At 42.0% G+C, this 25,164-nt stretch overlaps 1 protein-coding gene across 1 annotated transcript in view; it reads left to right on the top strand.

The window, feature by feature from the left end:
- Positions 1-23,849, top strand: part of kcnq4 (potassium voltage-gated channel subfamily Q member 4) — a 154,554-nt gene extending 130,705 nt beyond the window's left edge. Inside the window, exons 12-14 of the mRNA XM_084081388.1 lie at positions 12,710-12,841; positions 14,625-14,763; positions 22,700-23,849. Coding sequence (XP_083937514.1) covers positions 12,710-12,841; positions 14,625-14,763; positions 22,700-22,909 — 481 coding nt within the window. The 3' untranslated portion in view covers positions 22,910-23,849. The remainder of the gene's footprint in view (positions 1-12,709; positions 12,842-14,624; positions 14,764-22,699) is intronic.
- The last annotated feature ends 1,315 nt before the right edge of the window (positions 23,850-25,164 follow it).

Genomic DNA, 25,164 nt, shown 5'->3' with positions numbered 1-25,164 from the left:
ATATATGTTGTGTTGCGTCACATCGTGTCACTTTGTGAGCTTGTAGATCATCTACTTTCTCTGTATTTCAAGATTTTTTCCTAGGAATGCAATTATACGTAGCCTGTGAGTTAGTTCTGGCAGGTACACTCGAGAGGTTACATGCATGCTCATTCTATGTGGCTGTTTACAGCGTCATGCAGACATACAGTACGTCATACACTGACGTGGCAGCCAGCAGCTGTCCAATCGGGCGGGTTATTTAAGTTGCACTTACATGTGTGTTCCGTCCGCTTTTGTGTCATGGGTGTTGTCATGCGGCGTTTGCTCCCACCACCACCCCAGCACCACCAGTGGGCTCTGCTATTGGTTCTGTTCCCCATGGGGGGGTTGTTATTATATATTTATCTCCCTGCTCTTAAAGGTTAATGATGGTTGTCTTAATTGTGCTGAGCAGGGAGAAAAATGTAGCAGAGCCTGAACGCCAAAATAAAATATTACATCCACTCTTGTATTCTCATTCTATAATATTGTTTCAATATATTTGGTCTGTGATATTGGTTCAATCTATTCGTGAGTTATCTGACAGAACTGGTTTATCGGCCGGTGCTCAGCTTTTTGATTGCCATCTGCACATCACCAAATAATATGAAATAAACGTCAGTATAGAGCACCGAAGTCTGATGTAATTTACGCATCCTACCTGGGTCGCGTTTTTTCCCCCCCTGTTCTGAATTCCCATAGACGTGTTAATATCGCGTCAAATAAGAACTGTGTTCCAACAATAAACAAATGACCCCGGCGGATTGATTCTTATGGATATGAAGCATCCACTGACGGTGAGAAAACGCTAATGTTACTTCCGCCGATTTAGTACAATTTTCTGTATCAAATATGAGTGACTGACTATCATTCATAAACTATACAGAGCCCCCCCCTGACAATATCGCCGAGACACACGATTTCTAAGATGACCCAATGTTATTTTCCACAGAGAAATTACCTCTACGACCCAGGGGATGAACGAGTGACGTCAGGACTTGTGCTCTATTGGCCCATAATTTCCCAATCGATGCACCTCTAATGTTCACCTAATGACATGCCTAAAACAGGGACACCAGGTGGAAAGCAGGTTAACCTAGTAGTGAGCCACAGAATTAATTAAACGTGTATGTACTTAACACACGCACGTCTTGTTTGCAGTGGTTGCGGATGCTAATGTGCGCATGCATGCAAAGTCAGCATCGGCGAAAACAAAAAGAACCAAGTCAAGCCAAAAGCATCCTGCTGTAGCGACCCAGGAAAATAATTAACAGCATTACAGATGGGCTTTTAGGTAGTTAATCCAAAGTTCCATTGTGTTAGGGGTGTGGGGACTTTCGTGGCGCGCGGTGCCGCGATGTGATATATCATCGTTTGAATCCCTTTATTCCACTGATACAGTATTATATGATCCCTCCGCTGCATTCTGTATGACTCAGCACATACAGTATACTGTATGCTAGCTCTGACCTCAGCTGCTCCACGCCGCATACGACGGAGGCGGAGAGCTCCTATTCATAGTACAGGTGTGTACGCACCAGGTGTGTGTGCGCACGTGCGCGCGCACACACACACACACACACACACACACACACACACACACACACACACACACACACACACACACACACACACACACACACACACACACACAGCCCGAGGTGTAAGATTGATGTCTTTAAAACAAAGGTAGAGTTTTTTTGTATTTCTTTTGCAGCAGTCTGTGTAGTGCTGAGCGCTCATTTTGCAGAGATACATGTGGTTTGTCAGTGCCTAGTGGGCTGGCGGCCCGCCACAACAAATGTGTACTGTAGGCTGTTTATGTAGGGAAGGCAGGAGGTAGGGAACGCATAGCGCCGCTGTCATGCTCATTCTTTGCATCTCCATATTTCATTTATTTCATGTTTTCTTTTTCTTCATAGATGAACCACTTAAACCCTCAATTCTTAGTGAAACGTGGACCGTTTTTTTTCCCCGTCTGACACCAGATGTCTTCGCCAATCTATATATATAATCTATACTTATATATAGTTCTCTATCGTATTGAGACTATCTCTCGACCCAACATATTTCATATGTATGGGGAATGACCCCACTTCGCTTAAAAATGCACGCGCGCGCAGCGCGCGTGCATGTGGGGCCCGTTCGCGCACGCGCGAACGGGCGTTTCGGTTAATTCGGTTTATTCAGTACACAAAATTTACTCTGAACTGAGTATGTTTAAACTCCCCCGCCCCCCCACCCGCGGCCGAAAGAAAAGGCATTCTTTTTCTTTGGGTACTTTATTAACAGTTTGCCAATAGTACAGTGGTACTGGTATGATTTTACAACAATGAATGTCAACTCAGACTCACTCATGACTTTACCGACCACGACCACCACCAGCAGCGGAGCTGGCTGTGCTATCCTCCGCTTCCTCCTCCTCCTCCTCCTCCTCCTCACTCTGACTGTGCTGTTCGCCTCGGCGGCCTCGGCGGGTTTGAAGAAATTTAGTTTCTGCTGGGTGAATCTCTTCTTTGCTGAAGGTGCTGGTGGCTTCATCTTGCTATTAGTGCAGTAAAGGCAAGCCTCTCTCTCTTAGTTTGTGAACTTTGTGTTAATTTACCTGCTAGGTGAAGACTGTCTAGAGCCGGCAAAACGTAAACAAATGGGAGCGTGCTGCAAGTACGAGCGGCTGCGCGTTGACTGCGAGTATGAGCGCGTGCACCCCCCCCCCTCATACTCGCGCGCGGCGCCCCCCCCCCCCCCCCCCACCAATGAGTGGATCTCCGAGTTAGACAGCTAGCAGCTACTGTAATGGTTATGGTACTGTAAATCCGGGCACCCACCACTACTGATTTTGAAAAAAAATAAAATAAAAAAAAATATATATTTTTTTTTTGGGACCAGCACCCAGTGGGTGCTCCTCATTTCAGGTGGGTGCTTCAGCCTCGAGGCACCCACGGTATCGGCGCCCTTGGTTCTTTCTGTCTGTGGATCTGGGTCAGTGACGCAGACGGAACGCGCTGGGTCTGCCAGACATTCCTTAGGGTACCTGTTGCCTTGATTCATTAATGCAGGCAGTGTGAATTGCTGCATAGGGTAAATTGTGACCCCTCACGTTTCAAGCACAATTCCTATAATCCCTGTAAGCACGGTCCAAACAGTTGGGAAAAAATATATATATAGAACTAAATATATAAGTCTGGAGTTGGAAACAGCTGGGGGCTTCTCTGGGGCTGTATGTGGGTTGTATGTTGGTTGCATATGCGTACAGAGGATGGCCATGACCAGTGTGTGTCCTGCCTGGTTCCTGGTCACGCCATAGCAGCTCGTGAGGATTCCGCCTCCTGTATGAATTGAATTGTTTCATCTTGCCAGCTAGGGCTAGGGAGGCTACAGTAGAGTGCCTGTTGTTAGAGGCAAGAGGCCAGCCGTGTCCACTCCAGCCCAACAGACTACACGTCCCAGGGAGGCAGAGGCTGGGTGAGCCAAGCTCAGGCTATGGCTCCACCTCTTTACCTGCCCTGCCTGGTGTAGACAGGTCTGTAGAGATGGATTTTTTTTCTAGTGAGAAAACTACTCACGAGTGTTGGCAGCTTATTTAACACATTGAGTGCCAGAGGTTTTTTTAAACAGGGTACAGCCAGTGCCAGCGTTTTTAGTTTTGTTGTTTGATTTTTGGAAATGGCATGTCTCACTCAAAAATACATGGTAAAACATGGAAAACAGGAAAAATGTGATTTTTTTTTTCTCAATTCATTTTTTAACATTGAAGTGAATGGAGCAGCAAATCTTTGGATCGCGTTATCTCCTGATTCTTTGTGAATAACGGAAAAAAAAAAAAACTCAAAAATTTGAGAACATTTTTAGAAATTAAACAAATATATATATATATATTTTTTTTTCAAAAACAGCCATAACCGTTTTCAGCACTCAATGGTTGGATTATGAAAAACGTCCAGGACGTTTTTGGCACTCAATGTGTTAATCCACTGCATTGTGCAGCGCAGAGAGCTGGCGTCGTGAGTCGCCCCTCTCGGGGGTTGAGGTCGCGACTCGTTTGTAGGTAAAACAAAACCAAATCCTTGGCAATCGGGACGCAGAGCATTCGGCGCACCATACGAGCGTATTGCTGCCGGGTTCGGCCAGCTTCCGCCTTCTGGTGTAGTGGACACCTGGGTTCCGTGACTCAGGCGGAGCGCGCTGGGTCTGCAAAACGTTCCTTAACCCATTAAGACCTGAGGTTTTTTGAAAGTTTTGAAATTTTGGAAAAAAAAATGAAAAAAAATCTAAAACATTTTTTTTTTCAAGATTTTTTCAAAAATAGCAGATATACAAGCTCATAGCGCGGCACCGAGTGCCGCGCTATGAGCTTGTAGATCTGCTATTTTTGAATAGCCAAAGACATCTAAAGTGACACAGATGCGTTCCAGGTATCAATGGGTTAAATCAGTCATTGGAGCACCATATGGGCGTGTTGCTGGCGCTGTCAGTCTGTGGATTCGTGTTCGGTGACACAGCGGAGCGTGCTGAGACTGTCAGGGGTGAGCAGAGCGCGCCATGCGGGTGTATTACGGCATGGTCATTTACGCACCTGGGTGTAATCTAGCCTGGGACCAGACGAATCTGCCAGTGCAAAATAAAATTGCCCTTCGGCGATTTGGACTGGCACCGCTCTGTTGTGAATCCATTTCCTGCTCCCGAAGTTTGGGGTGACCAATGAGGGCCCAGTATTCAAATATGGGAGAATGTAATTGGTAGTTGGTTGTAGGCCTAACCAATTGCGTCGAGAGCCATTGTTTTGATCCCGCCCCCTTGGGGGAAAAAAATCCTCATAGAGCACCAGACTCATATCCAAGCAGTGATATAGTCTGGCTACGCTAGGCTAGGTGTAATCCTGCGTGGTGCACCACGGATATAGAAACATACCGTTAGGATTTACAAAACATTTTTAGATATGTATTTGGCCGCGGACCCCCATCTCAAAATATTTTGTTCCAGGGACCCCCCCCCCAGAAGCAAAGATTTGAGTTACAAATGTTTGCTTTTGAAATATATAGATTCAAAGATTTGCACGCTATGAGCTTGTAAATCTGCTATTTTTTAATAACCAAAGTAATCTTAAAATGACACAGATGCTTTCCCAGTCTAAATGGATTAACAGGCTGAGTCACCAGGCTCGTCACCGGGTATTAGTTGTACCTGGTGTTGAATCAGGCTACCATCTGCGTCGTAGGCCACATCTTGCCTTTTTGTTCCCCCCACTATCTGGGTCACATGTCAACAGTCACGGGAGGACAATGACGAAGGGGAATCCGAGTTTGCTGATTCGGCCCAAAAAAACGTTCCCTCTCTCTCTCTCTCTCTCTCTCTCTCTCTCTCGCTCTCTCTCGCTCTCTCTCTCGCTCTCTCTCTCGCTCTCTCTCTCGCTCTCTCTCTCTCTCTCTCACTCTAGCTCTCTCTCTCTCTCTCTCACTCTCTCTCTCACTCTAGCTCTCTCTCTCTCTCTCTCACTCTCTCTCTCTCTCTCTCTCTCTCTCTCTCTCTGTGCTCGTGAGCCAATGTGTGGCTGAGGTGACACACGTGGTGCAGATGTCACCTCCTGTCCCTGCCATGACCCTCCGCTTCCCGCCCGGAGGAGGCGGTGGCGTCTTTGCGGCCTCGCCATGATGGCCCAGTTTGCCATCGTGCCAACTTACACTGTTGTACAGTAGCCAGTGGTGGAAGAAGTACTTCTTTTTTTGTTTTTTACTTAAGTAAAAGTAGTAATAGTACAATATAAAAAATGTTGTACGTGGTGTGACCTTGCTATTTTCAAATTGTTTTTTACACAATAATTGTACGACAATTAGTAATTCAGGGTTACAGTTAGTGGTTAATCAAACTAGTCGATTTAGTAGATTATGAAAAAAAAAATTGAATTTTTCCGTGTTGATTCGTTGATATATAGGAACAAACAAAAAAACCTGCATCTCGATTATTTGATTAAAGCTGCACTATGTATCTTTCCTCCTCTACCCTGGATTTGAACCCGGTTTCCTGCGCAATTGTGCTGACATGTTTACCATTGAGCTAATAGATAAATTGAATCTTGACCATCAGGTCAAAATTCATGTCAGATCCTGTGTCTAGGTGAGACATGACCCAATCTCAATGTCTCAATAGAAGAGCAGGGAGACCAAATGTAAGTTATGCAAGGGATAATGCATGGGGAGGTAGTCATTATTGAAATTTAAAGCCCGACAGGGCGATTAACCACGAGGCGCAGCCGATTCTATTTACCCCCCCATTCTATTTACTGCCGATTTGCCTGTAATACCGCCGGATTTGCCCCGGGGCGACTGTGTTTTGGGGCGAGCGTTTTGGTATTCCCCCGTTGTTGTGCCACGATAAACAAGGAAGCGCAGTGGATCAAATAGAATGACTTCTCGGTTATTGCATCGTCTATTTCTCACTTCAAATGTTTTCAAAAACATTCTTGAGAGCAACGTTTAGTTGTAAATGACATTGTTTGTTTGTTTACATGGCTGTCATGTTGGATAAAGCATAAAACCAAGCAGTGCAGGTTGATATGAGCAGGTGTTCTGAGTCTCTGATTACACAGCGGTCCGTTATAGAGCTCATCGGTCATTATCCAGAAATAATGACCGATGACTGACCAATCAGAATCGAGCATTCAACCAAGCCGTGTAATAAATTGTATTAACATACTCTACCATACAGATTGTATAAGTTATATTGTATGAACATACTCCATACCATACAGATTGTATAAGTTATATTGTATGAACATACTCCATACCATACAGATTGGACAAAATTACATTTTATTCATTTAAATAAAATTTGCATATAGTGCCGCTTTAACTTACGTGAGCAAGATTAAGTGGGTAATTGGTTCTAAATATCATTTTTGATGCCTTTCTGTAAGCTGGCCATGCAGCCCTTGCCATGGCCCAGTTGCCATATCCTGCCAGCTACAGTAGCACATTAGCAAGGAGGGGGGGGGGGGGGGGGGCTTGACGCCTGACCATGTATTATGAAAGCCACTTCGTCAAGCCAGGAGGAGAGTCAGCGTTTTCCCGCTTTCCCTTTTCTTTTTCTTTTCTCTTTTTTTTTCTATCCACACCTGAGACCCACCCTGAGTAAAAGGGGGAAATACAACCTGCACGTCCCTGCAGAGTAGAATAGAATAGAATGAAATGAAATAGAAAAGAAGAGAAAAGGAGAAAAAAAAGGCCAGGAACGCAGGAATCATGAAGAAAAGCAGGGAGTAGCTGTCAGGTGGTGCTTTGCACCGTGGTATAAATACACACGTACTGTATGTATATGTTCAGTATAAATAGTACATGTTGTATGCATGTGTGTGCTGTTATAAATCAGTGGTTCCCAAACTTTTTAGCTGAAGACCCAAAACAGAAATGTAATGTCTAGCAGATCTACAAAAATAGATCTACTAGCAGATCTACAAGCTCACATGCTGTGAGCTTGTAGATCGGCTATATTCATCAGGCTATACTTCTTAAACATTTGTTTTCGAATTTATAGAATTTCTTACATTTTTGTCTGGTTAACATTCAATTCGGGAACGCAACTGTGTCATTTTAGATTTCTTTGGATATTCAAAAATAGCAGATCTACAAGCTCATGGCACGGCACTGAGTGCCGTGCCATGAGCTTGTAGATCTGGTATTCTTTTGCTATGTCTGGAATATATATATATATACATCTTTAACTCAAGTCTTTGCTTCTGGGGGTCCCTGGAACAAAATATGTTGAGATGGGGGGTCCGCGGACAAATACATATCTTTTTGGGGGTCCTTGACATGAAAAAAGTTTGAGAACCACTGATATTAAAGCTACATATTAAAGTAAAATAAAATTAAAATAATAGGATTTAGAAGACATTTGTAGAATCCCCCGAAGCAAGGATTTGAGTTGAAAAAATACATAAATTCGAAGATTTGCACACATTTTTCACGATTTTCCCAAAAGAAAATAGCAGATCTACAAGCTCGTAACCTTGTATATCTGCTATTTTTTTGAATAGCCCAAAGGATAAAATAGTGGATATAGCTAAAAAAAATCTAGAATGACATATATATGCATTCCTGGATTTAATGTGTTAACCTTCAACCTGGCGTCCCTGTTTTAGACCTTACAGTATATCATTATAGACAAAAAGAAAATTGAAAAACTAAAAAAGATACTAGATCAGCTATTTTTTGCCAAGCAACACTGTTGTTGTTTGACGGTATCGCACGGTCCTTTACACAGTATGTATAAATGGAAATATAGGCGTGTTAATGGTGGAACGCAGCCTGTCTGTGAGAGAGAGATAGGGTTTCCTTGTAAAACACACACACACACACACACACACACACACACACACACACACACACACACACACACACACACACAAAACAATGGCTTCCCTTCTCTCTTCCTCCTCTTCTTCCTCCTCTTCCTCCATGGCGTGTAATCCATCACGGGGGACACAGATGACAGCTTGAGTGTGTGTGTGTGTGTGTGTGTGTGTGTGTGTGTGTGTGTGTGTGTGTGTGTGTGTGTGTGTGTGTGTGTGCGTGTGCGTGTGCGTGTGCGTGTGCGCGTGTGCGTGCGCGCGCGCGCGCGTACGTTTCTGCCACGCCAACAACACTTGGCGTTTCCGGCCCTCTTGCCGAGCCAGCACCTTTTTTCCTTTCCATGCTGTCTACTGGGGCGTCGATAAGAGAGTATGGGGAGGGGGGGGATCTGGCAAGATGGGGGCGGGGGGGTCTCTGGCGTGTTGGAGAGGGGGGGGGGGGGGGGGGGGGGGGACCGGTGAATGCACCAACCTCCCAAAGCTGGAAACACACACTCACTTCCCAAATATGTACCACAATGTATATACCGGTAAGGCTTAACCCATTGAGACCTGAAGCCGATTCTACATGTCTCCTAAATCTCAACAGTTTTCTGAAAAACGTATGTTTCTATATCAGTGGTGCTCAGTCTTTTTCATGTCAAGGACCCCCAAAATTATATGTATTTGGCCGCGGACCCCCATCAAAATATCTTGTTCCAGGGACCCCCAGAAGCAAAGATTTTAGTTACAAATGTTCGCTTTAAAAATATATATATCGAAAGATTTGCACACATTTTCACGATTTTTCAAAAATAGCAGATCTACAAGCTCGTAGCGCGGCACTCGGTGCCGCGCTATGAGCTTGTATATCTGCTATTTTTGAATAGCCCAAAGTGTAAAATAATGCTTTTTAGCTCAAATCTAAAAATGACACAGTTCCAGGTCTTAATGGGTTAAAGGGTATGAAACCCTAGACCAGTGGTTTTCAACCCTTATCATATCGAGGTCCATTATTTATTCAGCATTTGAGGCACGGAAACCACCGTTTGATGAGATTTAGCCTCTCAGACCCAAGACTTAGAACATTTTGTTATCGTTGGATTTGATTTTGTCCATAATTCCATCCATGCTGTATTGATGTTGGTACCATAGGAGAGATGACAGGCAAACGTTGATCAAAATAACAATTCTTTAATTAAGTAATGTAGATGTTTAACAATAATTTAACTCTTGAGAGAGTAAAATGAAACCAAATGGACCCCGTAAGGGTCCGTTTGGTTTCATTTTACACTCTCAAGAGTTAAAGATCTACAGTATAAGGGTCCATTTGCTCTCGGTCACTGCAACGCATTGTGAGCTTGTAGATCAGCTATTCTTGGCGGTAGGTATGGTGTAGATCATACATGGGCAACTGGCGGCCCAGGGGCCACGTGCGGCCCCCCAACTTCACTTAATGCGGCCCGCAGGTTAATATCAGAATACTGATATAGTATTGATTTCAGCTGATACGGTTCCAAACATGCAAACATGCCCCGCTGTAATTACTTCAGTCTATATTATAGTAGCTTAATGACTAGTATTAAAATTCTATCGTCTTTTTTATGTCCAATGTATTTGTACTTAAGTTAATAAGGTTCAAAAATAGCAGATCTACAAGCTCAAAACGCGTCGCACTGCGACACGTTTTGAGCTTGTAGATCTGCTACTTTTGCCACTTTTGTGTGACATACAGTATATAGAATGGCAATAACCCTAACCCATTAATTTAAAATACGGAGATGAGAGGTGTCTCCCCCCTGACAGTATATGCGTGGCCCTCTGGAGTGAGTGTGTAAATATTAACCTCGCATCACCAGTCTTTCCACCTCGGAGGAAAGCCTGGTCTGCGTTCCAGAAGACAACATATGATCCGGTCTAGACCACGCCTACTGAAAAAAAAAAAGGAAAAAGAATCCTCTTTCCGGTTCTGCCTATCCGGTTTTGCGGTTTAAATGGAATAGAATTTCCCCGTGGGATAATACCGACGCTAAATAGTCTCCGGATAGTGCACGCACATTTACATTTAAAAAATAAGCTAAACAATGCCGTATCAAGGATTTTATTAGCACGGACCTATTTTGGGGTGAGACGTCTTTCCGGTTCTGCCTATCCGGCCACTTTTTCTTTTTTTTACTTCCGCTCCCGACCGGATCATATACCCGAAAATGGAATGCTGCCCAGGCTATGTAAATATAGTGGCCCTCTACATCATCGAAGTTGCATCACCCCTGGTGTAGATGTAAAAAAAAGTCTGTTTTACTAAGAATAGTCGGTTCAAGTGGTTAAGTCTGATGCAGTGTCTATAACCAGAGGATGCTACTGTATCGGTATCAATGAGCGTTATGCATTCCTCAACCCCCCACCTCCTCCTCCTCCTCCTCCTCGTGAGGAGGAGCTGGGCGTGTTGGGAGTAGGACCAGCTGTGGTGCTGCTGTACGCCAAGCTGGCCCACGTACTCACTAGAGACCACAGCATGTGGAGGAGGCCTCCTCTGATAGTGGTGTGCGTGTGCGTGTGTGTGTGTGTGTGTGTGTGTGTGTGTGTGTGTGTGTGTGTGTGTGTGTGTGTGTGTGTGTGTGTGTGTGCGTGTGCGTGTGCGAGTATGCGTGTGCGTGTGCGTGTGCGTGTGCATGGGTGTGTGACTATTTGTTAATTGCTGATTCTGCATTTCAGGTCTATAAGTGGTGATAAGCAAATGCCAGTGGGAGATGGTGTCATCAACGCAACAATGTGTCCACGTCTGTTTCATTGTAGCGGATGTTTAGTGGAGGATGGGGGTGCCGGGGAGGGGGGGGGGTCCTTCATGTGGCAGTTTATGAGGTCACTCCGACTGCAATTAATCTCCGCATTTTGTCCCGGAGGCTTGCATTGTTTCATTGCCGTCTTGCTCGCGTGACTTTCAGACAGGTTTTGAATCACAAAGTGATGTATTTTCAACTGAAAAGAGCTTGGTGGAGATGTTTCTTTTTTGTCTCGGGACAGAGTATGAATTATCTTTTATGTGCCGTAAACATAAGTGGCAGTGGAGCATGGTTGTTTTAAGAAAAATTGTGTTCCGGTTACAATTCAATTTTTGTGTTTGATATCCCATCAAATAAGAACTGTGTTACAAAAATAAACAAATGATCCCGGCGGTTTTACTATTATGGATATGAAGCATCCACTGACGGTCAGAAAACGCTAATTTACTTCCGCCGAATTAGTTAAATTTTCGCCAGAAACAGACTGTATCATAAACGATACAGAGCCACCCCCCTGACAATATCGCTGAGACAGTTTGTTTATTTTTGGACCGCATTTCTTATCTGAGACGATTCTAAGATGACCCAATGTTCTTCTCCATAGAGAAATTACTTCTACGGCCCAGGGGATGAACTGAGTGACGTCAGGACTTCTGTGCTCTATTGGCCCCGTGAAATTTGTTCCGAGATCCGATTAGTTCCGAGATTCCCAGAGACAGAGCCGACCCAGACACCCCCTCAAAAAAGCGCAATGAAACTACAAAAATAAATAAATATGTGCAGAGGTATTCATTTAATATGAGTGTTTTCTTTGTAAATAAATGTGGACGTTATGAAATAATAGCAGACCTTCTGACCAATGACCATTTTATGATGGTCCACCTCGTCAGAGGAATACATGATTTGCACGCCAGTGTTTTCAAATCAGCCTGGCAGCTGGCTTGCCTTGCAGTATGGTGGTGCGCATGCATTGCGTATTTCTCGCTGCAGTAATCTGATCCTAAACCAGCCTAATACGTCACGCAAAATGCACAGCCATTCATGTCGCCGCTGCGCTAAACCTGATCCTAGGTCAGTCTAAAACATCACACACAAGTTAAGCAGCACTTCATTGCGTTTGTCTCCTCATTAGTGCAGCCGCGCGCACACACACACACACAGTAGGCTTACTACGGGTCTTCTTTGATCCACTCGGGTATCACACATAATGATGGACAGACCCGAGTTCCGCGAGGTAAACGTGTCGATTCCGACCCGGCCCTGAGGGATTATGATAAAACACGGATCCGACCCGTACATAACATGTCAGGGATTGGTAAAAACCATATACAGTATATACGCTGATCCATAATCCAGCTGTACAGTGTGTACATGAGGTTAGACATAAGGTGCATAAGGTTCGGGCACAAAGGTGGTACCACAAAGCCGCATTGAACATGAGATAAAGTGCAAACAGAGTGTCAACGTGTGTGTGTGTGTGTGTGTGTGTGTGTGTGTGTGTGTGTGTGTGTGTGTGTGTGTGTGTGTGTGTGTGTGTGTGTGTGTGTGTGCGTGTGCGTGCGCGTGCGTTTGCGTACAGGATCCTGAAGTTCCTGGTGGCCAAGAGGAAGTTCAAGGAGACGCTGCGTCCTTACGATGTGAAGGATGTGATAGAGCAGTACTCTGCTGGACACCTGGACATGCTGGGACGCATCAAGAGCCTACAGACACGGTAACGCGCGCACACACACACACACACACACACACACACACACACACACACACACACACACACACACACACACACAGGGGCCATCTGCTACAGATTATGGATTTAATTCAATGACTCAGTGTATTCAATTTACTCACGTTTTGGACACCTGTCAACCGTGTTGGAGGGGGTAGGTGTTGATAGACTGTAGATAGACCATGCATATACAGTAGTATACTCATTGGGGTAGGTAGGAGGGGGGTAGGTGTTGATAGACTGTAGATAGACCATGCATATACACTAGCATACTCATTGGGGTAGGTAGGAGGGGGTAGGTGTTGATAGACTGTAGATAGACCATGCATATATACTCATTGTTGATGTCGTTGCTGTCGAGCAGAAACCAGCTATGATAGCTATCTCCATTTAAAACATTTTTATAAATCAGTGCCATTGAACACCCTTTACGTCTGTCTGTGTGTGGGTTTTACAAATATTTAACCAATGAAAAGTATTTAAAAAGCGCTTCTGACTAAACCTAACTCCATTGGATCCTCAAACTCCACATTTTGGAGATAATTGTTTTGTCCATCTTTGATTTAGAATGATTAGAAAAGTCAGACAGGGGAAAACATGTATAAAATCTCCACATTAATGGTCAAACACCTCCTAACTCCACTTGAGCTGTATGATAATATATGGACACATTCAAGTATCTGACAATGTATTAAGTCACCATACCAACTTTGATGAGGCAGTGTTGTGTTGTTCTAAAAACATGTTTTTTTTATTTCCTGAAAAGTTAATATTTTGGCCATAGCTGGTTTCTGCCCGACAGCAGATATATACTATGCATTATTATTCACTGGTGATATAAACCAATCATATCACTGTACAGTTATACATTGATAGGCTGTACTTAATTCAGAGATCCAGTGCAGACATCCGGGCCAGGGTTTTTTTCTTTTTCTTTTTGTGTTTATCCATCTTGTTTTGGTTCTTGAGTCTTACCTGTACCTCTCCTGTGGTGGATCCCTGAATTTACCTGAATTTACCTCTACAGATCCATAAAGGTGTATCTTATAATCTCAAAAATCTTATGCGTTTGAGTATGAATTAGCCTCAGAAACATGTGAACACATCCTAAATAACGATGACAGACATTGGTGGAAAGTAACTAAGTACATGTACTCAACTACTGGAATAGGCCTATTTCCAATTTTCTATACTTTTACTTCTAATCCACTACATCTTAGTGGAGGCAAATATTGTACTTTTTACACCACTACAAGTATTTGAAAACATTTAGTTACTATTTACTTTGTAGATTTGGATTATTACAAAACATACAGTAACCAAATTAAATTTGTCTATTTGAAAATAGCCACATTTTTTAGTCAAGTAAAAACAAAATATACTTTTTCCACCACTGGTGACAGATGGCTATATGTATTATTTAAAAATGTTTTTTAATCTCTAAAGTTGGTCATTGACCACTTCATAGTCATAGTCGGCGGATATTCTGCAAAAAACAGGCAAACATTCTGTGAAAATGATAGCACATCTACAACTTCACAACTTTGAGCTTGTAGGTGTGCTATTTTCGGTGAAGAAATGAGGGGTCTGAGGACAGACCCCTGAGAGACATCGTTTAACATGGCGTAGAGGATTCATGAGGTTAAGCCCATGTTCAGTGTGCTAACAGGTACGCCACCACATGTGAGTGAACACACACAGATTCATCAACCTCTCCGCCCACACTGATTCTACTGGGTTTGACCTCTCTGTGTTTGTGTGTGAACAGGGTGGACCAGATCATTGGACGAGGAGCCGTCCAGACGGACAAGAAGGTCCGCTCTGAGAAGGGAGAGAAGACGCCCCCAGAGCTGGACGCTCTGGACGAGCTCAGCATGATGGGCCGTGTGGTCAAGGTGGAGAAACAGGTACAGTATAATAGGGCAGGGGTGATGCAACTTTGATGATGGAGAGGGCCACTATATTTCCACACTCACTTCAGCGGGCCACATTGCATATACTATACAGAAACCTTGTATCGCTGTATTTTGACTTTTTTCGTAAATGAATGCCGTACTTCGCCATTCTATGTCACAGAAAAATAGCAAAATTAGCCGATCTACAAGCTTGTAGATCTGCTATTTTAGCTATTTTTGAATTGAAATCCTGATTTTTTTTGGTGCTATTTTTCAATTGGAATCCTGAAAAGTAACATGTTTTTTTTTCCATTTCAAATGCATTTAGTTATACTTATGTTAACGTTATGAACTTAAATACAAATACATTGGACATAAAAAAGACAATAGAATTTTAATACTAGTCATTAAGCTACCAATAAAACCAATAGTAATTAAAGCGGGTCATGTTTGGAATTGTAACAGCTGAAATCAATAATATACAGTATCAGTATTCCGATATGAACCTGCGGGCCGAATTATGTGAAGGCGGGGGCCGCATGTGGCCCCCGGGCCGTCAGTTGCCCGTGTATGGTATAGGGGTTTAGCCGTGGATACACATCAGTGCATCCGCGGCAACGTTCCTTCCTACCTCAAGGAATGAGTCCCCCCGACAACCCGCAACCTCCGCTATTCAAACACAAACCTCCTCAGAACCCACAAGGCCAATCTACGTATACCATGGGCGACCAGGCTTTCTGCTCGGCCGCCCCCCGAACTGTGGAACGCCCTCCCTGTCCATCTGAGAGCACCACAGTCAGTCGGTTGACCCCTTTAAGAGACTGACGACTAAAGATCTACCTTTTTAGAAAAGCATTCTTTTAGCTGGTTTTACCTCTAGGCTTTATGCCCCCATGTTTTTAATTGTTTTGTTTTGGTTTCTTAGTTGTTGTTTTCTTTTATTGGTGTGATGTTTCTGTTTTTATGCAATTGCCTTCTGTAGCACTTTGAGATTTTTTTTACAAATGTAAAGTGCAAAAAATAAAAATAAAATTATGATTAGTTTGTAAAAGACTGGCCGTCAGTATCTCACCTACTCAATAGTCTGATTAACCCATTGAGACCTGGAACGCATCTGTGTCACTTTAGATTTCTTTGGCTATTCAAAAATAGCAGATATACAAGCTCATAGCGCGATCTGCTATTTTTGAAAAATCTTGAAAACATTTTTTTTTTTTTCAAAAAAAATGTAGGATTTAGAAAACATTTTTAATAATGGCTTCAGGTCTTAATGAGTTAAACGTGGTAATGTCTCATTCAGTGCATTGACAGCCTCCAATGTGGGTGGGTCAATCATGCACAAGTCATACTGATGATGTGCATTTCAGTCCATTGCTAACATGGTGTGTCTATATACCATGCCGGCTGAACTGGAGCCGGTCGTTTGATGCATGCATTGATGTGAGGACAGCCTAAAAGCAGCCTATTTGATGAACTTGTTATTGTGGACACAGACTTCAGATCAGATACACGGTGCAGCATAAGCGTCCAGGTGGTGATGGTAATGATGACTCTAATAGAGCTGGCCTGCCGTTCACTGATGTAATAATAATTCAAAATACTGGAGGGACCAAAAGTCTCTTGTGGAGAATTATTAAAAGTCATTTCAATCAGTGTTTCTTGTGGGACCCATTCTGAAGCAAGCCCAGCGAGGCGCTTGTAGCATTCTAAAGTGTGTGTGTGTGTGCGTGCGTGTGTGCACACATGCGTCTGTCTGTCAGTGGTGTAAAGTAACTAAGTACATTTACTCAAGTACTGCACTTAAGTCAAAATTTTAGGTATTTTTACTTTACTGGAGTATTTCCAATTTTCACTACTTTTACGTCTACTCCATTACATCTCAGAGGCAAATATTGTACTTTTACTCCACTACAATTATTTGAAAACTTTAGTTACTAGTTACTTTGTAGATTTTGATGATTGTTACAAAACATACATTACTCACTTCAGCCCTATATACATTTTGGCCTTTTGAAAATAGCCGATCTACAAGCTCACAATGCGTCGCGATGCGACACATTGTGAGCTTGTTTTCAAAAGATTTGTATACATTTCAAAACTTTTTTGGTGGGAAAATGTACTTTTACTTTTGATTCTTTAAGTACATTTTGATGCCAATACTTTTGTAAATTGTGGACTTGGTAGCACTTTACAATAATGACCCGTTATAAAGCATTTATAAACGTTTATAAGTAGTTTGTAGACTATTAACAAATCATTAACAACCTGTTTGTTGACATTTGTAAATGATTACTAAAACCTTTATAACTACAGTTACAAATCATTTGTAAAGTATTAGTAAGTAGTGAACTATTCATGAATAAGCCATTTATATACATCTGTAAAAGATTATTAAATCATTTGTAACGACCCATTCTAAAGCATTTATAAACGTTTATAAGCAGTTTGTAGACTATTAACAAATCATTAACAACCTGTTTATTGACATTCGTAAATGATTACTAAAACCTTTATAACTACGGTTACAAATCATCTATAAAGGTATTAGTAACTATTCATGAATAAGCCATGTATAATACATCTGTAAATGATTATTAAATCATTTGTAACTGATGTTACATAATATATACAAGCTATTGGTAGCTTGTTCATGTTTAACATATGCTTTGTTAAACATTCCTAAAGTATCTATAAATCCTTAGTACATGTTATTATGTGCCCTATAGTAAAGTGAAGACAGTTCATCATTTACAACTGTCTGTTAATGTGTTTGTTCATGTTTAACATGCTTTGTAAAACATTCCTAAAATATCTATAAATCCTTTGTACATGTTATTATGTGCCCTACAGTAAAGTGAAGACAGTTCATCATTTATGACTGTCTGTTAATGTGGACTTTCTCCTTACCTGTTGCAAACTACCTGGCTTTCATGAATGCAGACACCAAACAATTACTAGAATTATCATTCATGTTAAGCAAATGATGCGTAAGACATTCGTAAAGAGTATGTAAACCATTTGTGGTGTTAGGGACCAAAAAGGTCACTACAAAGTACTACCAATCAACTCTAAATTGCCTGAAACGTACTCAGGTAACAGGTTTTTGGGGGGACGATTTTGGCCTCCACACTTAGTGATTATTTCGGATTTAACTTTCGTTTCGGTGGTGACCAACTTTCGTTTCGGTAGTTTGATTACAAAATGTAAGTTGTGTAAAAAATAATCTGACTATACTAAGTTGTTATTTGTTTGTTTAAGTCAGGCTATACTCTACTCAGAGTCATAAGTTTACAAAATGTACTAAAGTACAGTGAACGTCTGTGCGGTTTGTCTTCATCACTGAAAATAACGTACATGTATACTGATGTCATGTGCAGTTGGGGTGAAGAAACACAACCATTTCACTCCTAATAATACCTATTTGATTTGACATCCTGACTTGCTGCTGTAGCTGAGGCTTGAACCTGTTACTTGCGGCTCACTAGTCAGTGACTCTATCCATTCACCTACAGCTGTTTCCTTGGAATCTGTGGTTCTGAAACGTTTTGTTGTCAACCCCCCAAATTGACATGTATTTGGGCAGTGGACCCCAATGTGAAAAGATGTAGTGTCAGGGCCCCCCATGAAAAAGATTTATATTTATGCTGTAACACATTTTTTAAAAGTTATTTGTCTTGTTTGTTGTTCAAGTCAAAGCACCAGGAAGGCTGTACTTGTCAGCCATCTGTTAGCTCAATGGGTTGAGACGCAGTATTCATGATCCAGAGGCCATGAGTTCAAATCCCATTGATGTCTTTCCTATGATTCTTTCCTTTGCAGACTGGCTTCCAGAAGATCAACTGAAAACTAGCAGGAAGGCTGTACTTGTCAGCCATCTGTTAGCTCAATGGGTTGAGATGCAGTATTCATGATCCAGAGGCCATGAGTTCAAATCCCATTGATGTCTTTCCTATGATTCTTTCCTTTGCAGACTGGCTTCCAGAAGATCAACTGAAAACTAGCAGGAAGGCTGTACTTGTCAGCCATCTGTTAGCTCAATGGGTTGAGACGCAGTATTCATGATCCAGAGGCCATGAGTTCAAATCCCATTGATGTCTTTCCTATGATTCTTTCCTTTGCAGACTGGCTTCCAGAAGATCAACTGAAAACTAGCAGGAAGGCTGTACTTGTCAGCCATCTGTTAGCTCAATGGGTTGAGACGCAGTATTCATGATCCAGAGGCCATGAGTTCAAATCCTATTGATGTCTTTCCTATGATTCTTTCCTTTGCAGACTGGCTTCCAGAAGATCAACTGAAAACTAGCAGGAAGGCTGTACTTGTCAGCCATCTGTTAGCTCAATGGGTTGAGACGCAGTATTCATGATCCAGAGGCCATGAGTTCAAATCCCATTGATGTCTTTCCTATGATTCTTTCCTTTGCAGACTGGCTTCCAGAAGATCAACTGAAAACTAGCAGGAAGGCTGTACTTGTCAGCCATCTGTTAGCTCAATGGGTTGAGACGCAGTATTCATGATCCAGAGGCCATGAGTTCAAATCCCATTGATGTCTTTCCTATGATTCTTTCCTTTGCAGACTGGCTTCCAGAAGATCAACTGAAAACTAGCAGGAAGGCTGTACTTGTCAGCCATCTGTTAGCTCAATGGGTTGAGATGCAGTATTCATGATCCAGAGGCCATGAGTTCAAATCCCATTGATGTCTTTCCTATGATTCTTTCCTTTGCAGACTGGCTTCCAGAAGATCAACTGAAAACTAGCAGGAAGGCTGTACTTGTCAGTCATCTGTTAGCTCAGTGGGTTGAGACGCAGTATTCATGATCCAGAGGCCATGAGTTCAAATCCCATTGATGTCTTTCCTATGATTCTTTCCTTTGCAGACTGGCTTCCAGAAGATCAACTGAAAACTACCAGGAAGGCTGTACTTGTCAGCCATCTGTTAGCTCAATGGGTTGAGACGCAGTATACATGATCCAGAGGCCATGAGTTCAAATCCCACTGGTGTCTTTACTGTGATGCTTTCCTTTGCAGACTAACTTCTAGAAAAACAAGTTAAAACCACCAGGAAACCTGTAGCTCTCAGCCAACAGCTTAGCTCAACTGGTAGAGCGTCTGTCCAATAACATGACTTGACTTGACTTGAGTGGGTTCGATTCCCACTCGAGTCAAGTGTCCCCGGTAACTTGAGGCAACGGATAAATTGACTGATATCCTTAGTGATGCTTCCCTTTTCAGACTAACTTCTAGAAAAACAAGTTAAAAACACCAGGAAACCTGTAACTGGCCACTCAAGTCAAGTCATTTATCCGTTGCCCCAAGTTACCGGGGACACTTGACTCGAGTGGGAATCGAACCCACTCAAGTCAAGTCATGTTATTGGACAGACGCTCTACCAGTTGAGCTGTGCTGTTGGCTGAGAGTTACAGGTTTCCTGGTGGTTTTAACTTGTTTTTCTAGAAGTTATTCTGCAAAGGGAAGCATCACGAAGAATATCAGTCAATTTATCCGTTGCCCCAAGTTACCGGGGACACTTGACTCAAGTGGGAATCGAACCCACTCAAGTCAAGTCTTTTCAAGTCAAGTGTTTTTCTAGAAGTTAGTCTGCAAAGGAAAGCATCACAGTAAAGACACCAGTGGGATTTGAACTCATGGCCTCTGGATCATGTATACTGCGTCTCAACCCATTGAGCTAACAGATGGCTGACAAGTACAGCCTTCCTGCTAGTTTTCAGTTGATCTTCTGGAAGCCAGTCTGCAAAGGAAAGAATCATAGGAAAGACATCAATGGGATTTGAACTCATGGCCTCTGGATCATGAATACTGCGTCTCAACCCATTGAGCTAACAGATGGCTGACAAGTACAGCCTTCCTGCTAGTTTTCAGTTGATCTTCTGGAAGCCAGTCTGCAAAGGAAAGAATCATAGGAAAGACATCAATGGGATTTGAACTCATGGCCTCTGGATCATGAATACTGCGTCTCAACCCATTGAGCTAACAGATGGCTGACAAGTACAGCCTTCCTGCTAGTTTTCAGTTGATCTTCTGGAAGCCAGTCTGCAAAGGAAAGAATCATAGGAAAGACATCAATGGGATTTGAACTCATGGCCTCTGGATCATGTATACTGCGTCTCAACCCATTGAGCTAACAGATGGATGACAAATATAGCCTTCCTGGTAGTTTTCAGTTGATCTTCTGGAAGCCAGTCTGCAAAGGAAAGAATCATAGGAAAGACATCAATGGGATTTGAACTCATGGCCTCTGGATCATGAATACTGCGTCTCAACCCATTGAGCTAACAGATGGCTGACAAGTACAGCCTTCCTGGTGCTTTGACTTGAACAACAAACAAGACAAATAACTTTAAAAAAATGTGTTACAGCATAAATTTAAATCTTTTTCATGGGGGGCCCTGACACTACATCTTTTCACATTGGGGTCCACTGCCCAAATACATGTCAATTTGGGGGGTTGACAACAAAACGGTTCAGAACCACAGATTCCAAGGAAACAGCTGTAGGTGAATGGATAGAGTCACTGACTAGTGAGCCGCAGGTAACAGGTTCAAGCCTCAGCTACAGCAGCAAGTCAGAATGTCAAATCAAATAGGTATTATTAGGAGTGAAATGGTTGTGTTTCTTCACCCCAAATGCACATGACATCAGTTTACATGTACGTTATTTTCAGTGATGAATACAAACCGCACAGACGTTCACTGTACTTTAGTATATTTTGTAAACTTATGACTCTGAGTAGAGTATAGCCTGACTTAAACAAACAAATAACAACTTAGTATAGTCAGATTATTTTTTACACAACTTACATTTTGTAATCAAACTACCGAAACGAAAGTTGGTCACCACCAAAACGAAAGTTAAATCCGAAATAATCACTAAGTGTGGAGGCCAAAATCGTCCCCCCAAAAACCTGTTAGGAGTACGTTTCAGGCAATTTAGAGTTGATTGGTAGTACTTTGTAGTGACCTTTTTGGTCCCTAACACCACAAATGGTTTACATACTCTTTACGAATGTCTTACGCATCATTTGCTTAACATGAATGATAATTCTAGTAATTGTTTGGTGTCTGCATTCATGAAAGCCAGGTAGTTTGCAACAGGTAAGGAGAAAGTCCACATTAACAGACAGTCATAAATGATGAACTGTCTTCACTTTACTGTAGGGCACATAATAACATGTACAAAGGATTTATAGATATTTTAGGAATGTTTTACAAAGCATGTTAAACATGAACAAACACATTAACAGACAGTTGTAAATTATGAACTGTCTTCACTTTACTATAGGGCACATAATAACATGTACTAAGGATTTATAGATACTTTAGGAATGTTTAACAAAGCATATGTTAAACATGAACAAGCTACCAATAGCTTGTATATATTATGTAACATCAGTTACATATGATTTAATAATCATTTACAGATGTATTATACATGGCTTATTCATGAATAGTTACTAATACCTTTATAGATGATTTGTAACCGTAGTTATAAAGGTTTTAGTAATCATTTACGAATGTCAATAAACAGGTTGTTAATGATTTGTTAATAGTCTACAAACTGCTTATAAACGTTTATAAATGCTTTAGAATGGGTCGTTACAAATGATTTAATAATCTTTTACAGATGTATATAAATGGCTTATTCATGAATAGTTCACTACTTACTAATACTTTACAAATGATTTGTAACTGTAGTTATAAAGGTTTTAGTAATCATTTACAAATGTCAACAAACAGGTTGTTAATGATTTGTTAATAGTCTACAAACTACTTATAAACGTTTATAAATGCTTTATAACGGGTCATTATTGTAAAGTGCTACCGTGGACTTTTACTTGTAACGGAGTATTTATACATTGCAGTATTGATACTTTTACTTTAAGTAAACAAACTGAGTACTTTTTCCACCACTGTGTCTGTGTGTCCATCCAGGTGCAGTCCATAGAAAACAAGCTGGACCTGCTGCTGAACTTCTACACGCAGTGCCTGAAGAAAGGCTCGTCCTCTCACTTCACGCTGTCCTCCCTGCTGGAGCCCGACCTGACCTCAGACTACCAGAGCCCCACCGACCAGAGGGAGCTGTTCTCCGTCTCGGCCAACACGCTCAACATCTCCCAGACCGAGAGCGGCATCCTGGAATGACAGCAGCGGCGGGAGAGACCCGGGACTCTCCTATTAGGACGGACACACACACACACACACACACACACACACACACACACACACACACACACACACACACACACACACACACACACACACACACACACACACACACCCTTTACTGTACATCCTCCTCTGGCTCACCTCAACGAGAACTGAATGAAGACTTGACCTCTCAGTTGCTTTCTGTCTCTCTGTTTTTTTTTTCCCCCCGGTTTGTTTCGTCCCCCTTGTCGGTACCATGGGAGTATGGGGAAACATTGTGACTCGTCACCATCGTTCATTGGTCTGCCCGGCCCTCTATAAGACCTCCTAAAAGCCCCCCCCCCCCCAACCTTCTGTCTCCTGTCTTCACTCGTTTCCCTTCAAGTGGAATGTCCTCCAGAGAGCTCTTCTGCTGTGGGTGAAAAGTACAGACATACGGCCAATAGATGGCGCCACCTGAGCAGAAGCCCCAGACAATGCTGCTCACTGCACAGTCGCACCCACACACACGCACACGCGCGCACACGCACACACACACACACACACACACACACACACACACACACACACACACACACACACACACACACACACACACACACACACACACACACACACACACACACACACACACACGGTGCATGAAGGAGAGTGGACGACGTAGGAACATGACACAATCTACTACTGACTACTGAAGGCGTTTTCACCTGCTCGCAGCCTCCTTTGATCTACCTACTGTACGCCTACTTTTAAAACGACTTGGAGCTTTGAAGTTTTGTACCCTTTTTTGTTTATCTTATTTGTTTTTGGAAAAGGTCTTGTTTTCCAATGTTGATTTTTTTTTGGTTTTGTTTTGTTTGTTTCTGTCCACACTGTACATGTTCCTGTCTGTTTTTTTTGTTGTTTTTCTCGGTTGATTCCGAGAGGTTGCTTAATCCATTTAGACCGGGAACGCATCTGTGTCATTTTTAGATGTCTTTGGCTATTCAAAAATAGCAGATATACAAGCTCATAGCACGCCGCACGGCACAGAGTGCCGTGCTATGAGCTTGTAGATATGCATTTTTTTTTTAAATAATGAATATTTGTGTAAATCTTTGAATATATATTTTTCTAAAGTGAACATTTATGACTTCTGGGGATTGTACGAATGTCTTCTAAACAGTTTTTTGGAAAAAAAAACGTATGTTGCTATAATATCAATGGTTATCAAAAATTGTATGTATTTGGCCTTGGACCCCCATCTCAAAACATTTTTTTTCCAGGGACCCACAGAAGTTTTAACAGAGTTAAAAATGTTTGCTTTAAAAATATATATACTGTATATTCAAAGATTTGCCCCCATTTCCCACGATTTTTCTAAAATAGCAGATCTACAAGTTCGTGCCGCGCTATGAGCTTGTAGATCTGCTATGTTAAAGACACAGATGCGTTCCCGCCCCCGGTCTAAATGGCTTAAAGAGTTGATGCTGTCTGTCCAGACATCGACCTTCATGTTCTCAGTAGCTTATCTTATCAGGCACAGTTTCAGATGTCTCTCTACTCCCCTCCTCCTCCATGCTGTGGCCAATGTAATGCTTCCCAGCTGTTAGTTAGTTTAAATATGTGCAAATTAAGCCTCATTTACGTTGTTGTGCGACCGTCGCTCGTCAAAAATGACAGATTTATCAACTGGGGGGGAAAAAATCAGTGGTGGAATAAGTACTCAATTTGTTTGCTTAAGTAAAAGTATCAATACTGCAAAATAGAAGTACTCCGTTACAGGTAAAAGTCCGGAATTCAAAATTTACTTGAGTTAAAGTACAAAAAGTATTGGTATCAAAATGTATTTAAAGTACCAAAAGTAAAAGAACTCATTGTGCAGAAGGTCCCATTTCAAATGTATACTCATCTTTTGAAAATAGCCGATCTACAAGCTCACAATGCGTCGCATCGCGAAGCATTGTGAGCTTGTAAATTGGCTATTTTCAAATGGCCAAAATATATATTTATATTATATATATTAAGTAAAAGTCCGGAATTCAAAATGCACCTGAGTAAAAGTATAAAAGTGTTTGCATCAAAATGTACTAAAAGTACCAAAAGTAAAAGTACTCATTATACAAAATGTCCCAATTCAAATGTATACTCATCTTTTGAAAATAGCCGATCTACAAGCTCATAATGCGTCGCGAAATGTGCCAATTCAAATGTATACTCATCTTTTGAAAATATCAGATCTACAAGCTCATAATGCGTCGCGATGTGAC

Source organism: Gymnoscopelus microlampas (assembly GCF_963454915.1).
Source record: "Gymnoscopelus microlampas genome assembly, chromosome: 15".
NCBI lineage: Eukaryota > Metazoa > Chordata > Actinopteri > Myctophiformes > Myctophidae > Gymnoscopelus > Gymnoscopelus microlampas.
Note: the sequence above shows the minus strand (reverse complement) of the source record. Positions and strands in the feature narration are given on the sequence as shown.